Source organism: Diadema antillarum, unplaced genomic scaffold (genome assembly GCF_040938485.1).
Source record: "Diadema antillarum isolate AM-2024a unplaced genomic scaffold, OU_Dant_1.0 seq00000484_RagTag, whole genome shotgun sequence".
NCBI classification, from domain to species: Eukaryota; Metazoa; Echinodermata; class Echinoidea; order Diadematoida; family Diadematidae; genus Diadema; species Diadema antillarum.
In genome coordinates this window covers 488580-502660 of record NW_027271447.1, presented here as the reverse complement: position 1 = coordinate 502660, position 14081 = coordinate 488580, and the positions used below count along the sequence as shown (strand labels likewise).

At 37.6% G+C, this 14081-nt stretch overlaps 1 protein-coding gene across 1 annotated transcript in view; it reads right to left on the bottom strand.

Moving 5' to 3' along the window:
* Positions 1-14081, bottom strand: part of LOC139733603 (H(+)/Cl(-) exchange transporter 7-like) — a 44652-nt gene that overhangs the window by 29262 nt on the left and 1309 nt on the right. Inside the window, exon 2 of the mRNA XM_071644417.1 lies at positions 13122-13318. Coding sequence (XP_071500518.1) covers positions 13122-13181 — 60 coding nt within the window. The 5' untranslated portion in view covers positions 13182-13318. The remainder of the gene's footprint in view (positions 1-13121; positions 13319-14081) is intronic.

The following is a 14081-nucleotide window of genomic DNA, read 5'->3' as shown; positions in this document are numbered from 1 at the left end:
TCAATACAGTCTTGTGAAATCCTCGCGTCTGTATGAGCACCCGTTCTATAATGAATCAATGTAATTTGTCTAGTAATCCTCGTTTAGCACGCACTCATAATCTGAGCAGATGGTAGAAGAGTTGGGGGAGGTCCACATGCACACACACACACACACACACACACACACACACACACAAACACACACACACACACACACACAAACACACACAAATAATTGCACATGGAACAAGAAGCAACCTTCCGACTGGACTTATCTGCACAAGTCGTGAAACACATTTGCGTATTCTCACACGAAATACACATTACCCAGATACACAATCAACTGTATGTACTCTGGTGATTCTACTGTAGAATAGCAGCACAGGAGCAATACTGATAAGTGCGGTCCAGCTGCTTTCATACATTTGTAATATATTCATATCATCATCAGTGTTTCCAGTGACTCAGCAATTATCTTATCTGCATCCATAATTACCCAATGAGGCCATAAGAGTATGACATTTGGCTATCAAACATGCATTTTCCCACAGATCCTGGCTTTGTTATTTCAAAGCATTCTCGGAACTAAACTTTGCCTTGAACTGAACTCTGCTCAAGGTCCATGTGGACTGAAGTCAATGGAACAAAAGCAAAGCAAACAATTAGAAAACATTGCATGTTCCACCAAAATAAGACACAATATATTATGGAATTTTAAAACTTTCCTTCAAAATTAACAGTAATATCTTTCATAACAACAACATGCACAAATGTGATATACAGACGCATTTAAAAAGGATGGCTAGTAACTGATAAGTGGGAATCAATGGGAATGCTGGGGGATGATTGTTCCAATCCTTGTGGGATTCATTTAAGAGTACATATTGTTGTGTGAAAATTATTTGCTTCAGAACGGTCTCATATTCAAGTAATGTGCAGATTAATGCCCCGTCACTGACCAGGCACGCTAACCTGGAAACATTAAACTGCACATTACTTGAATATGAGACCGTTCTGAAGCAAATACCGGTAATTTGCACACAACAGTAAATATATAATGTACTCTTACATAAATCCCACAAGGATTGGAACAATCATCCCTCAGCATTCCCACTGATTCCCACTGATCGGTTACTAGCCATCCCCTTTAAGGTGATGATGTCATTTCATAAGTCTTCATTTGGTCCGCACACAAGTTTTTGCTGAATATCTTTTTTATTCAAATTAATTGAAAGGGCAAAATTTTCAATCCTTCATGTACACAAATGGATTCTACAGTTTAAGTGATCGTAAAACTGATGACAGTTGAAAAGAGTTGATATATATGTGCCAAACTTTGACAAAAAGGGACTGTTACATTTTTTTTTTTTTTTGAGCAGCCTAAAAATTCGTCTGATTTCTTAATTTGATACAAGGGACTAATACAGGCAGCTTTAAGATCCTATGATGTGCCTATTGGGTGAAAAATGCTATTCTGTGCCTACGTGAAACCTGTATGTTTCCAATGAATCTCATATCATCCAAGTTTTCACATTGTTTCAGGGCCACAGTTGTACCAGAGAGGTGACCTCCCTGCTCATACTGTTCACTCACTGCACGACACAGCGAAATCTTGATTTGCCCAAATGTGTATATCACAATCTGAGCTACAGTTGAATCACACACTATTCTCCTTTTAAATAGCATTAGCGTCATGAACCTAATTAAAGCAGCCTATTACTGTTCCATGAACACCTACATGTACAATGTACATTGTACACTGTACATGGAGATGGCACTCTAAATAATAATGACCCTACAGCCTTTAATTGATTCTTATGAAATTGCCACCACTCATGGTTGACTTTACTTTTTTTGTTGTTGTTTTAAAGTCAAATACAACACGAAGCAGAGTTCGCCATTATAGGAATCAAAACAGAATGTGAAGGAAGCACACACACAAAAATAAAAAATAAAATGTTTACTTTCCAGACAAGTTTGGTTTAAAGATTGATGGGGCAAAGACCTGTATAAGTTCCAGCATGCATCAAAAGCAGGTTTGGCAAAACTCCAAACTTTTTCCATAACTGACATGGTGCACTACTATATAATGGTATGACACGCTTCCAAACTGTAAGAATTACATTGTATTCATCATACTTGAGGCTCCACACACTTTTGCTTGTTTTCCACACATCTAACCGGGAGCATTCACAAACAGTTTACCAACAAAAGTATTCTGAACATCAGTAGCAAAAAAAAAAAGCAACAACAACAACAGCAAAATCTAAAATCTAAAAGGCATACTGTAAAAGTGGATATTTTCGCGCGACTAATTTTTCACGCTTGGCCAGGTAAGAAGAGTTTCGCGTGCTTTTAATTCCGCAGAATCAAGACATCAGCTACTGGAACATACAATGTACATGTATAGCATGCAAAAATATTCACGTGCTTTTATTTTCGTGCTAGCTTCTGGTTGCGCAAAATGCGCAAAAATTTCAACACCGTGAAAATTTCCACTTTTACAGTACAATGATAAATGTATGTATACTCTTCCAAACATGCATGCACACATGAATTTCGAGCCATTTAGGCCATTAGTGCCATCCAGCAGGCCATTCTAAAGTTAAACAGGACAATCAAATACTAAATGGACACAGATGCTTCGAGGAATCATTGATGTGTTCTTCATCATTTACAGTGTATTTAGATACCAGGGGGTGTTTCACAGAGATATTAAGTCCATCTTAAATTTCAAGATCAATTCAAAACTAGAGATTGTAATTTGTCATCACTGACAAATTAAGGTGATCCGATTTTTTTTTTAATCAATGATTCGAGTCCTGATCGTAATAGGCATGACAATACAAGTTTCATCTGTGTTTAGAGACATTGGCCGTGTGAGGTTTGGATTCTCATTTAGAAAAGGGAGTCATATCTGCCATCTTTGGTACCAATTCTGTATACACTGAATAACGAAGATACAGCAACGAATACATATGACCTTTGACCCACCTTTACACTCCCAAGATGGCATCTGAGGAAAAAGTGGTTATTTTGTGAAATGATTCTTGCGACATCGTCTATATTCGTGTGCAAAATATGGCAAAGATAGGACAGGTATTCACCAAGATGCAAAATGCAAAGTCTTAGGTACAACATAAAATCTGGGAGAAATTCACCGAAGGGTAAGTGAGAGCTGGTGCTCGATAAAGAAAAGCATGTCGATTTTCACATTAAAAAAAAAATCCCTCCCATAGAGATAACACGTCATAACGAAAATACAGAAAGAAGTACATATGACCTTTGATCTCAATTTGCACACCCAAGATGGCGTCTGAGCAAAAAGTGGTTATTTTGTGAAATGATCCTTGTTACATGGTCTTTGTGTGTGCAAAATATGGGAAAGATAGGACATGTATTCACCAAGATGCAGGATGAAACATTTATGACCTTTGACCCTAATTTACATACCCAAGATGGTGTCTGATCAAGTAGTTGTTATTTTATGAAATAATGTACGTGACATGAACTAAACATGTGCAAAATATGGGATTGATAGCCATTGTTGTTGTTCATCTATTGCACAGAAAGTAGTAGAAAGAAAGAAAAATAAAGAAAAAAATATGTTATTTTATAGAAATTTGAAGGAGAAGCATAAAAAATCAGAAAAAGATAAAGTTAGGAAGGGAGATTAAGACTAACTAAAGAAAAAGAAGAAAAAAAGTGTTTAAAAAAATGAAAAAAAAATATTGGCAGGGGTGAGCCTCGAACCAGGGACCTTAGGATTACGAGTCGGATGCGCTATGCAATGACCTATTTCATGCTCCATAGGCCCTGTGTATTAAGCAAAATGACGCTGCATCGAAGCCACGTGCCATTTTCAACCAAGTTTTTCGACGTGATGCCGACGTCGTATGAAAAAATGAAGGGCACGCTTACGATAGCCCAAAGTCTCAGCTACAACATACTAAAATCTGGGAAAAATTCACCGAAGCAAAAGTGAGCTAGTGCTCGAAAAAGAGAGTCATGTCAATTTTCACTGCCAGAAAAACTGCTCTCCCATAGAGATAACACGTAAACTGGTCAAATTCTACAAGGATACATTCAATCCATTTTTACGAGGCGATGACGTCATCCAATCAAAATGTTGTTTTTACATTAATGAAAGAACATTTCATAAGCTACAACATACTGAAATATGGGAGAAAATTGGCAGAGGATAAGTGAGATACGCTCGAGTAAACTTGTAATTTGATGACGTCATTTTGAAAATTTACTTTTTTTACTTTATTAAGAAATTTGATATCTTTTAATCATTTTGTCAGCATTGCCTACCCATGAAATGACATGTACAACTCATCAGCTTTCAATATATGTAAAGAAAATGGGGGGTCACCGTCCATCCTGACGAGTAAAATCGGATTTAAAATTGGCAGTTTTTTGGCATAGTTGCACTGTATATCGCCATTGACGCGCGCGCGGAATTTCAACTTTGACGGCCCCGTATGACGTCATATTGAGTCGGATTGACTTGAAACGTGGTATAAATATTCCTTGACATTTCAGACATGCGATCAAAGTGAAAAAACTGGAAATTTCAATTGCATATGAGCTGTGCGTGCGTATATGCGCGCGCGCGTACGCGTCCGTCCGATTTTTTCAATTTTTCAAAAAATGCTCCAAATGGTCTGAAACGTGTGCAAAAAAATTTTGAGCTCGATTGGAGCATACAAATATTTCAACGCGCGCGTACGCGCACGTTTTAAGAGAAAATATGAATTTTGAGAACATGAGTAGAATGCGCATAACTTTAAATATATGTGACGTAAATTTCATTGAAAAATTCTATTTCATTAATGAGATATGATTGAGAATGTGTTTTCATATAATGACGTCATAGTGACGTCACGGTCGACTGATCACAATGATACATTAGATTTGCCGTCTTTGGGACATGATGCATACATGATATAATTTTGAAATTGACAGGCAGCGGACTTTCTGAGCTAACCTCTGCACAACTTTTGAGGAGAAATAAAGAAGAAGAAAAGCAAAGAATCCGTACAGATACAGAAGGTGATCCGAGAGGATACTCGGATCACCTAATCATGTTAGGCTGTGTGTGACTTCAATAATATTCTAACTTTTATATAAGAATGAAAACTTTAGAGACTTTTTTGTATACAGGTATTAACACTGGTTAATTAACAAAAAAAGCAAGGGACAAAGCATTTTTTTCCAAGTTTGATAACAATTTAAAATGGATTCTGAAAAAAAAAATAGATAAAACTGAATAGGGAAACCAACAGCATACCATGATTTAAAGACAAACTTAACTTTAAAGTCTGACTTAAATTCTTTGTGAAAACACCCCCGGGCCTGTTTCTACAGGACTGCATCCACCATCAAGCACACCACAGAGGTTCATCTCTGAAATGTTTCAAACATATTGTAGGTGTGGCTTTGAATTTGATCTTGTGTGTTTCATACTTCAACAGCATGCTCATCAAAAATACTAAAAGTGGTTTTTCACGATATTTGCTGATTGATAGTATAGAAATATGATCTATTAAAGTCATATTATCATTACTGTAATCACTATAATCAATAGCATGACTTGAAATATCATCATTACTATCATCATCATCATTAATATCATTTATATCATTATATTTATATCATTATCATTATTATCATCATCATTAATATCATTATCATTACTATCATCATCATCATTAATATCATTTATATCATTATCATTACTATCATCATCATTAATATCATTTACAGTTGAACCTCTGTTATCCGGCCTCCCTTTATCCGGATCTCTCTATTATACGGACGCAATCTCGCCGTGATTTTTTTTTAAATAATTACGGGAGGAAAGGGGGATTCCCATCTTCTTGACAACTCCTACCCAAACACACATGAATTACATATTACTTCCAACGTGATTAACATACATTACATCAAATTTCCTTCCAAATTGCTTACCTTCAGACATTTCAACATCCCAAAACATCCTCAAATGTAACAATGAAAAGGTTGCAGTATCATGTGGTACTACAATGGGCTACATAAGTACATTTTGTATGTTATGTACATGTCTAAGCATTGAGTCTCCCGTATCCGGCCAAATCCCTTATCCGGATGAGCCCCGGTCCCGACTTGTCCGGATACGAGAGGTTCAACTGTATATCATTATCATTACTATCATCATCATCATCATCATTAATATCATTTATATCATTATCATTACCATAATTTCCAACCTCATGTTCATGATATTATCACTTTCTTTTTAATACCACACTCCTCCAGCCCAGCAGTGCATTTGCCCTTGACAGAGCAAACAATGAATTCATGACTACCATACACACACACAAAGAAAGACAAAATGATACAATCCTTCAACACATAATGTTGCAATGTACATAACTCACGTACAAAAGAACCATAACCACTGCATGGAACCGTCAATATTTGCATTTGAATAAACCACCGATAGCCCAGCAAAATGGGGTTATCATCCTTGTATTGTGCATGACATTTAGTTATAAATGCAAACAGTGAGCACACACAGATGTTATACTTATCTCTTTAAGAATTGTCAGTAGGTGAATGCAAATACAAAACCCAAAGAATTATCAACCACTTTCCACACTGAAATATCTGATATAATAAAGGATTAAATTTGAAATGGGGGGGGGGGAGAGAGAAGTATTGTATGAGACACTCTTCTAAACATATCTGAATGAGATATTATTTCTTAGCCTTGAAGAAGAGCCCAGAAATTTATAAACAATTTTACATGGATAGGAAAACTGTACAAGAGGAACAAGGAAATCATCAAATGAAACATTATGTTTCTCCACAACAACTACAACGATGGTACACGCATAAGTATCCAGAAATGCAATGTAACCATATCTTGAAAAGTGCCATGCCACTTCATGATTGATTTAATTTTTCTACCAAAATAAAAACCATACCTAAACAGAATGGTGGGAATTTGTAAATGGATATTGGACAGAATGTCTGAAAGTTCTGTGACTTTGAGGTTTCATGTTCCATGTTTTCACACACAAGTGACATTGGCAACATTTGCACACATGTGTAGACGCAAAACAAATGAAGTGATGATCTCAACACCTCACACATCTTCTTAATAGAATGGTTTGTTCACAATATAAAACCTTTCTCTTTTCTTTCTTTTTTTTTTTTGCTTTCTTTAAATGTGAACAACTGAAATTCCTTCCCCCCAAAGTCATCATTGCAGATTACTACAACACTCCGTTAATCTCACATTATGGAATCCAGACTTTTCTACTGGTATTTAATTTCAAATACTGATAAGTGATAAAGATTCTTGGTAAGTGAGTCAACGGCAGCCTCGTAAGGGGATTGCTGATTACTGTATAAGCTGTTTTTCTTTGCGTGCAGATATTTTCGCGAAGGACGAGGTCACGGACATTTTCGCGTGATGTTGTTTTCATAATGTGACACCAAGGCTATCGTAAGTGTACTCCTGTATACGCTATAATTTTCGCGTACATAAATTTTTGCGAATTGCCGCTGTCACACATTTTCGCGAGTGGTTAAATTCGCGATTGGGGGACCAGAGAAAATATGAAGTGGCAAAGAAAGTGTGAATTTTCAACTTACTAGCAAATAAGAATGATACTAGTTATACACTGCATGAAAAAAAAACTTACCAAACTCTGCGAACTAGTAAGTTAGAATTCAACATTTTTGAAGTGGTTAAGTCCATCGCACTAGATTTCTGACGTGTGGTCCCCTTGCGATAATGGATTGGCTCTCTACAGTATTCGTAAGTAGACGTGGACGTGCGTAAACAAGCTTAGCCAGTATGGTCTGTTCGGTAAGCCGTGACATGGTATACTAGTACTGAAATGTTCGTATCATCAAGGCAAGGGATTCATTTTGGAAGGTAATATTTTCGCGTGTTGTTAATTTCGCGAATAGCTCCCGACTCGCGAAATTCGCGAAAATAAAACCCCTGCGAAATATATAGCATATACAGTATTAGCCTAGTGTATGGCAACATTTTCGCGTGTTATTAGTTTTGTGGTCCAGCCGTGATTCACGAAATTCGCAAAAATTAAACCCTCGTGAAAATAACAGCGTCTACAGTATACTACTGTATAAGCTGTTATTTTCCCAGATCACTGTTGGACCGTGAATTTAACAAAATGCGAAAATATCGCCATACGCTAGGAAGAGAATGCACTTATGATAGCCTCAGTGTCAAATCGCGAAAATAATATCTCGCAAAAATGTCTGTGACCTCCTCATACGCGAAAATAACAGCTTTACAGTATCACCTCATCTCCTTGTGTATATTGTCATTGTGACCAAAACATTGAAATGGCATCCAACTTCCTATACTCATGTCTGACCTTAATAAAACTCCTATCATTCTGACTGTGTGACCTTCCTCCATCAAAGTCAGGAAGTCAATGGATTATGGGGAGATGATGTGATCAGATCTTGGAGCGATTTGCCTCCAGAAATAGCAGAAGGGTATTCCCATACTGTGATGGAAATACCCTTCATGGCAGTGAAAAAACAATTATGTCCTTCCTCCAAAATTCTGTAATATAATCTTTGGTTGGCTGATCGATGATACAAGTAGGTGGTCTGCTCTTGACACAATGTGACTACAATATTTAAAGCAAGATGAAGCCATAAAGCTAGGCTATTAAAAATGGCTCGCTTATTTTCTGCAGGAAGTTTGAACATGCACTTTCTGTTATGACAATGCTTCCTTGAACTTTTCAGCTGGATTGCAAAGCCTTCTCTGCTCTCTTTTCACATCAACTCTGAAAATAATGCTGTCTATTTCACATCTATTGATAATATATCTTTTTAAGTAGGAGTTATATCACTGGTTTTCCAGTGTATTCAACATAATTTACCCGTCAGGGTTATTTAGTGGCTCCTTTTCTACGTTAGGAGCTGGATTACCAATTTCATATAGGACACAATTACTGGCAATTGTGCTAAACCTGCTCATCTTTTTGTCTGCCCTCAAGTAACTTCCTTCCTTCCTCTGTTTGAAATGACATGTTTGCTCTGTAGTCCTCACCAGTCAAACAGACCTACATCTACATGTACATTTTCCTACCTCATTTGTTGTGCATAAAAAAATATGTTTTTGTACACTGTCTATATCCCCATGTGTGTCCCCATTTGTCTTTTTTCCTCCCTTTTCTTTTTTAATTCTTGATTACATTTCTCTTGGTGTTTTCTCTTTCTATACGGTAAACTGGACTACTAAACAGGCCTTGTTTCTGTTCTCCGTGACCTATACTATTTTGTCATATAAACTGTGTTCTTTTCCGTGGAGCTTTTTGTGAACAATTTCACAGTGGTAGTTGTTCTACGTTGCCCTTTATGTATTTAATCTTGTTAATTGTATCACTTAAGGGAATGATAATTCAAACTTATCACCTTAATCATCATAGACATTTCACCCAGAATTATATTTTTAAAAAAAAGATCATGACACTCCATAAAAATTGAAATACTTGCACCATTTAAAATTCACACCATAGACATTTATACAACTACACTGTACAATGGGTTTATGAAATATGGACCTTGCAGAAATGCTAGGTGCACAATTGTAAAATCGGCTGGTTTACTAATGCATTCAAATTTGTGAACCTTTTTTTTTTTTTGAGAACCAAGGAAAAGTCTATTCAATACACCTGTATGTATTCCCAGCACCAGGCATCCAGTTTGAATGCAGTAAATGTTGCTATTGTGAGTAGGTGTCTGGCAAGCTTCTGGTACAATCTGTGTTATAGTGTTGTAGTAGTGAATCAGTCTGTCTAATGCTGCCAGTTTGGGGGGTGGGGGAGGAGAAAGGGACCAATTATAGGACCATGGGACCAGATAAGGGACCAATGACAAGACAAACATCTTAAAAGCAATTCCACTAATAATACACACCTCCATATTATGTACATATTTCTTATAAATAGTTAAGACAATGGAAATAATACAGAGAAGAAGTGTAAGAGAAAAGGTAGATAAAGTGAAACAGGCTTAAAAGAAGAATGGAGACAGAAGATGAACAAAATCAAGGAGAAAAAGCAAAAGTTAATGAGTAAAAAGAAAAAAAAACACAGGAGAGAGGAAAAGTGATGCAAGGGACAGAACAAGTTGGAAGAAGAAGAGAGCAGACCCCAAAGATGGGATGGATTATGACACAGTACCTACTGTATAATGTTACTGGAAAGGAAAACAGAATGAACAAAGATAGGGGCATCATGATGGACGAAAAAAAGAAAGAAAAAGAAAGAAACTGAAAGCAGTGGTGAAGCTGAAAGAAAACCAGAAGAAGAAGGGAAGTGGTAGAAAATGGCAAAAATGACAAAAAGCAAAGAAGGACAGTAGAGAATGAAAGCAATGTGTCTATTGCTAAGATTATTAAACTGTATAAAGAAAGTCAGTTTGAAATCACAGTAGGAGGACAGTAATCTGCACTGAAGGCCACCATTTCTATGCATGTGAAAGAGCCACTCAGGGCTTCATACCAAATAGAATTTCAATCGAGGTAGTTCCAAATCCATCTGGGCAGTTTGAGAAAATCCCTGGTGTACATGTAGTTGTTGGAGTTTTAAAAATAAATAAATTACACAAGTATAAAATTTTTAAATGCTGAGCACACATTCAGATGAGAGTACTGTATTTTAAGACATTATAAAACTTTGGGCCACATCATACAGGCATACATATATGCACTCTGACTCCCATGGAGGTCAATATTCATGAATACATGATATAATTTGTCTTTATACGAGATTTCCTATCAGGGTGCTGCATAATTATTGACCACACAATATCTACTCACCCTGACAATGCACCTCATGCACATAAATGCACAAAGATCTGTAGTAAAGTGCACTACGACATAAAGAAGAAATCCTGTGGGTCTAGCACTTCCCAGAGCAGCACACTTTGCCTTCAAGGCCCTCAACCTGAAGTGAACTATTTCACACAACTTGAGATTCAGGATTGCTGCAGGCCCCTTAGGTTTCAACACCCTCCCAATGTTAGAGTTATGCCCCTCCCTAGAGCCCCCCCCCCCCCCCCATCACCACCATATTTAGCAGTATAACGTAATAGTATAAACTTAAACCTCCTTCCCCTACCTAAGTTCTATCAAAATCCTGCAAACCGATTTCCAAGGAGAAGATAAAGATGTCAAAAAGTTTAGGCACAATGTGTAGGACAACTGATGACGAGTAGTGAATGATCACAATAGCTTCTGCTCAGGTGAGTTAAAAATGCATCTTGTTCCATTACAAGTGCACAAAATAATAATACATCTATGCAACTTGTTTGCATAATATATTAGAGAACTGCAATATATCTATTAAAAAAGAGCAAACCAAACTGCCATCTACACTGCAGCTATTCCTCCAACTCTTTTACAGTTGTTCTAAGTTCAGATCAAGCACACATTATTTCAAAAACTATGAAATGAAATTAGATCTCCACAAAAAAATCATAAAATTACAGGAATATCATGTAGATTGAAAAGCAAATCTGACATTGGTAAGAAAAACAGTGTCCACAATCCCCCTCCCCACACCCATACACACTGGCACAGGCAGAATTAGCCCTGAATATTTGTTTACATGGTGCTTATCACTGTTTTCTTTTTGTGGGTCACGTCAAGTTTGGGGTCATACTACAATATTGTACAATTTGTACCAACGATGTGCAGCCTGCCTCTGATCAAGGGATTTTGTGACAGATTAAACTTCAAAAGAGGCAAAAATCTTGAGTTAACACACACATCACACCATTCCACAAAATGTCTTTTTTTTAAATCAAAAGTGCACATTCCATTGACAATATATATTCGCGGCATGAAATTTTCGTGAATTGGAGCCCACAGCCTCTTTCGTGGCATGAAATTTTCGCGGATTGCCTCTGGCATTCAATGCATATAGTGTAGACAAGAACTTTCGCGTGCATTTTAATTTCACGAATCTTGGCGCCCGCGAAATTCACAAAATTAAAATGCACGCAAACATTCCTCGTTTTACAGTATTTTAAAGGCATTTCTCTTGCTTTCTGAAATAGGTATTAAAGTCAAGTGCTCTTTCACTATGCTAGAAAAATAAAAAAAACAGCATATTGATTTTTTCTTTATATTGTTGTTCATAATTACATCAAGAAGAGTAGACTTAGTCACCTTTTTAGAACCAACCATGATGACTCAAAAAACTTGAAGAATTCATAACTTTTGAATGGATTGTAAACTTTTCTTCAAACTTTCACTGATGTACTCCACTGAAATAGCTGCTTTTACTCAATCCATGTTGATATTTGGGTTTTGGTTTCCTTTAAAGAAATAGAATAAGATTTTTGGTCAAGGTAATGGATTACAGACAAAATGTTGTCGTTTGTTTTGTTTTTTTCACCTCAATACAGTTCTCATCAATAAGTCCAAATGCAATAAAACTACCACTACGTATCATTTGTGTACAAGAGCAGGCTGACCGCACACTCTCCATAGACACAATGCATACATAACACATACTGGTATCAAGGAGCACTGAACATCATTATTGGCTGTCTAGATTATGTAGAATCAGTGTTCCAGCTCATTTGAACACAAGCTGATTTACTCTCAAGTTTTGTTTGATTCAATGGCATATCATTCTCAGTTTCACCAGTGAATAATCTTCTCAATGTGGTTAACAAAAAAATAATAATAATCTTACAAGTGATCATGAGACAGATACTCAGCATGCTTTTGAAATAGCTGCCATCATGATCATCAGTGACCAGGGATGATGTAATTGTTGTCACATGGTCCCAAGATGTTTTACTCGAGACTACTTTCTGACATTCAAATTGTCAGAGCTTTCATACACGCTGCATCCTATTTCACTACAAGTTTTTTCAATATCTTGCCCTATTTTACAGCACATTTCAATTGAGCACAATTCTTCTTTGATAAAGCGAAGATGGGGAAAAAAAATCACATTGTCGTAAACTTTGAACTGAAAATATGTCATCCAATTTAGTAATTCCTTCAGCTTCAGTTTAGACTGCAAGGACGGTGTAAAATCAACCAGCATTGCAGAGATAAACGCTGTTGTCATCACTTACATCTACGTCACTGTACGAAGGATGCTGGCGGGCGCCCGCAAGGAGCGGTTCGTTCTCCATTCTACCAAGGTGTCCTGGTGCTGGTGTGGATCTCCAGACTCCTCCCTCGGTCAGGACAAACTGAGCTAGCTTCACAGTCCACGCCTGGCTTTTAGACTATCGATGAGGGCCTCTCTCTGGTCCGGTCCTTGCCGCAGCTGTGAATTATTCAGAAATCCACTAATCAATGAATGTTTCCAGAGAAATTCAGCCAAAGCGTGTGTGCGTGTGTGTGTGTGTGTGTGTGTGTGTGTGTGTGCATGTCTGTGTGTGTGTGTGTGTGTGTGTGTGCATGTCTCTGTGTGTGTGTGTGTGTGTGTTTGTGTGTGTTGTGTGTGTGTGTTGTGTGTGTGTGTGTTGTGTGTGTGTGTGTGTAAAGGTAGGAAAGGGGAGGGGTGGAAAGGGGGACAGGTGTAAGGGAGTCTGAAGAATGGAGGGTGGACGGGACAGGACAAATGTAGAGGTAGGCCCACAGGGTTAGGAAGGCAGCTTTAGTGGGGAAGGGGTGATCAGCTTCTTGTGGAGGGGGGCAGGAATTTTTTTCTTAGGGGACGGGGGGGGGGGGGGGTGCTGGTAACCCCGGGGCACTGTAACCAGGGCACTGTAACCGGGGCGCTGTAACTGTGACACCCTGACACGTACGGGTTGGGGTCGCTGGTGCAGTTAGGGGGTCGCGGACTGCAGGTCATGGGGGTTTAATAAGAATACCCTTTTTCTTTTTCTTTTTATTTATTTTTTTATTTTTCCAAAGTGCCATTCCCCAATTTGGTTGCCCCTGTTTAATACAAGGATCTGGCCTATATTGTGGTTTAATATGTACATGCCTTGATACTGGCACAACAGCCCATGCACCATGTATTGTTGGACCTACACTCATCGACCACTTTCTGATTAAATACAGATGTACCTTAGAAAATATAT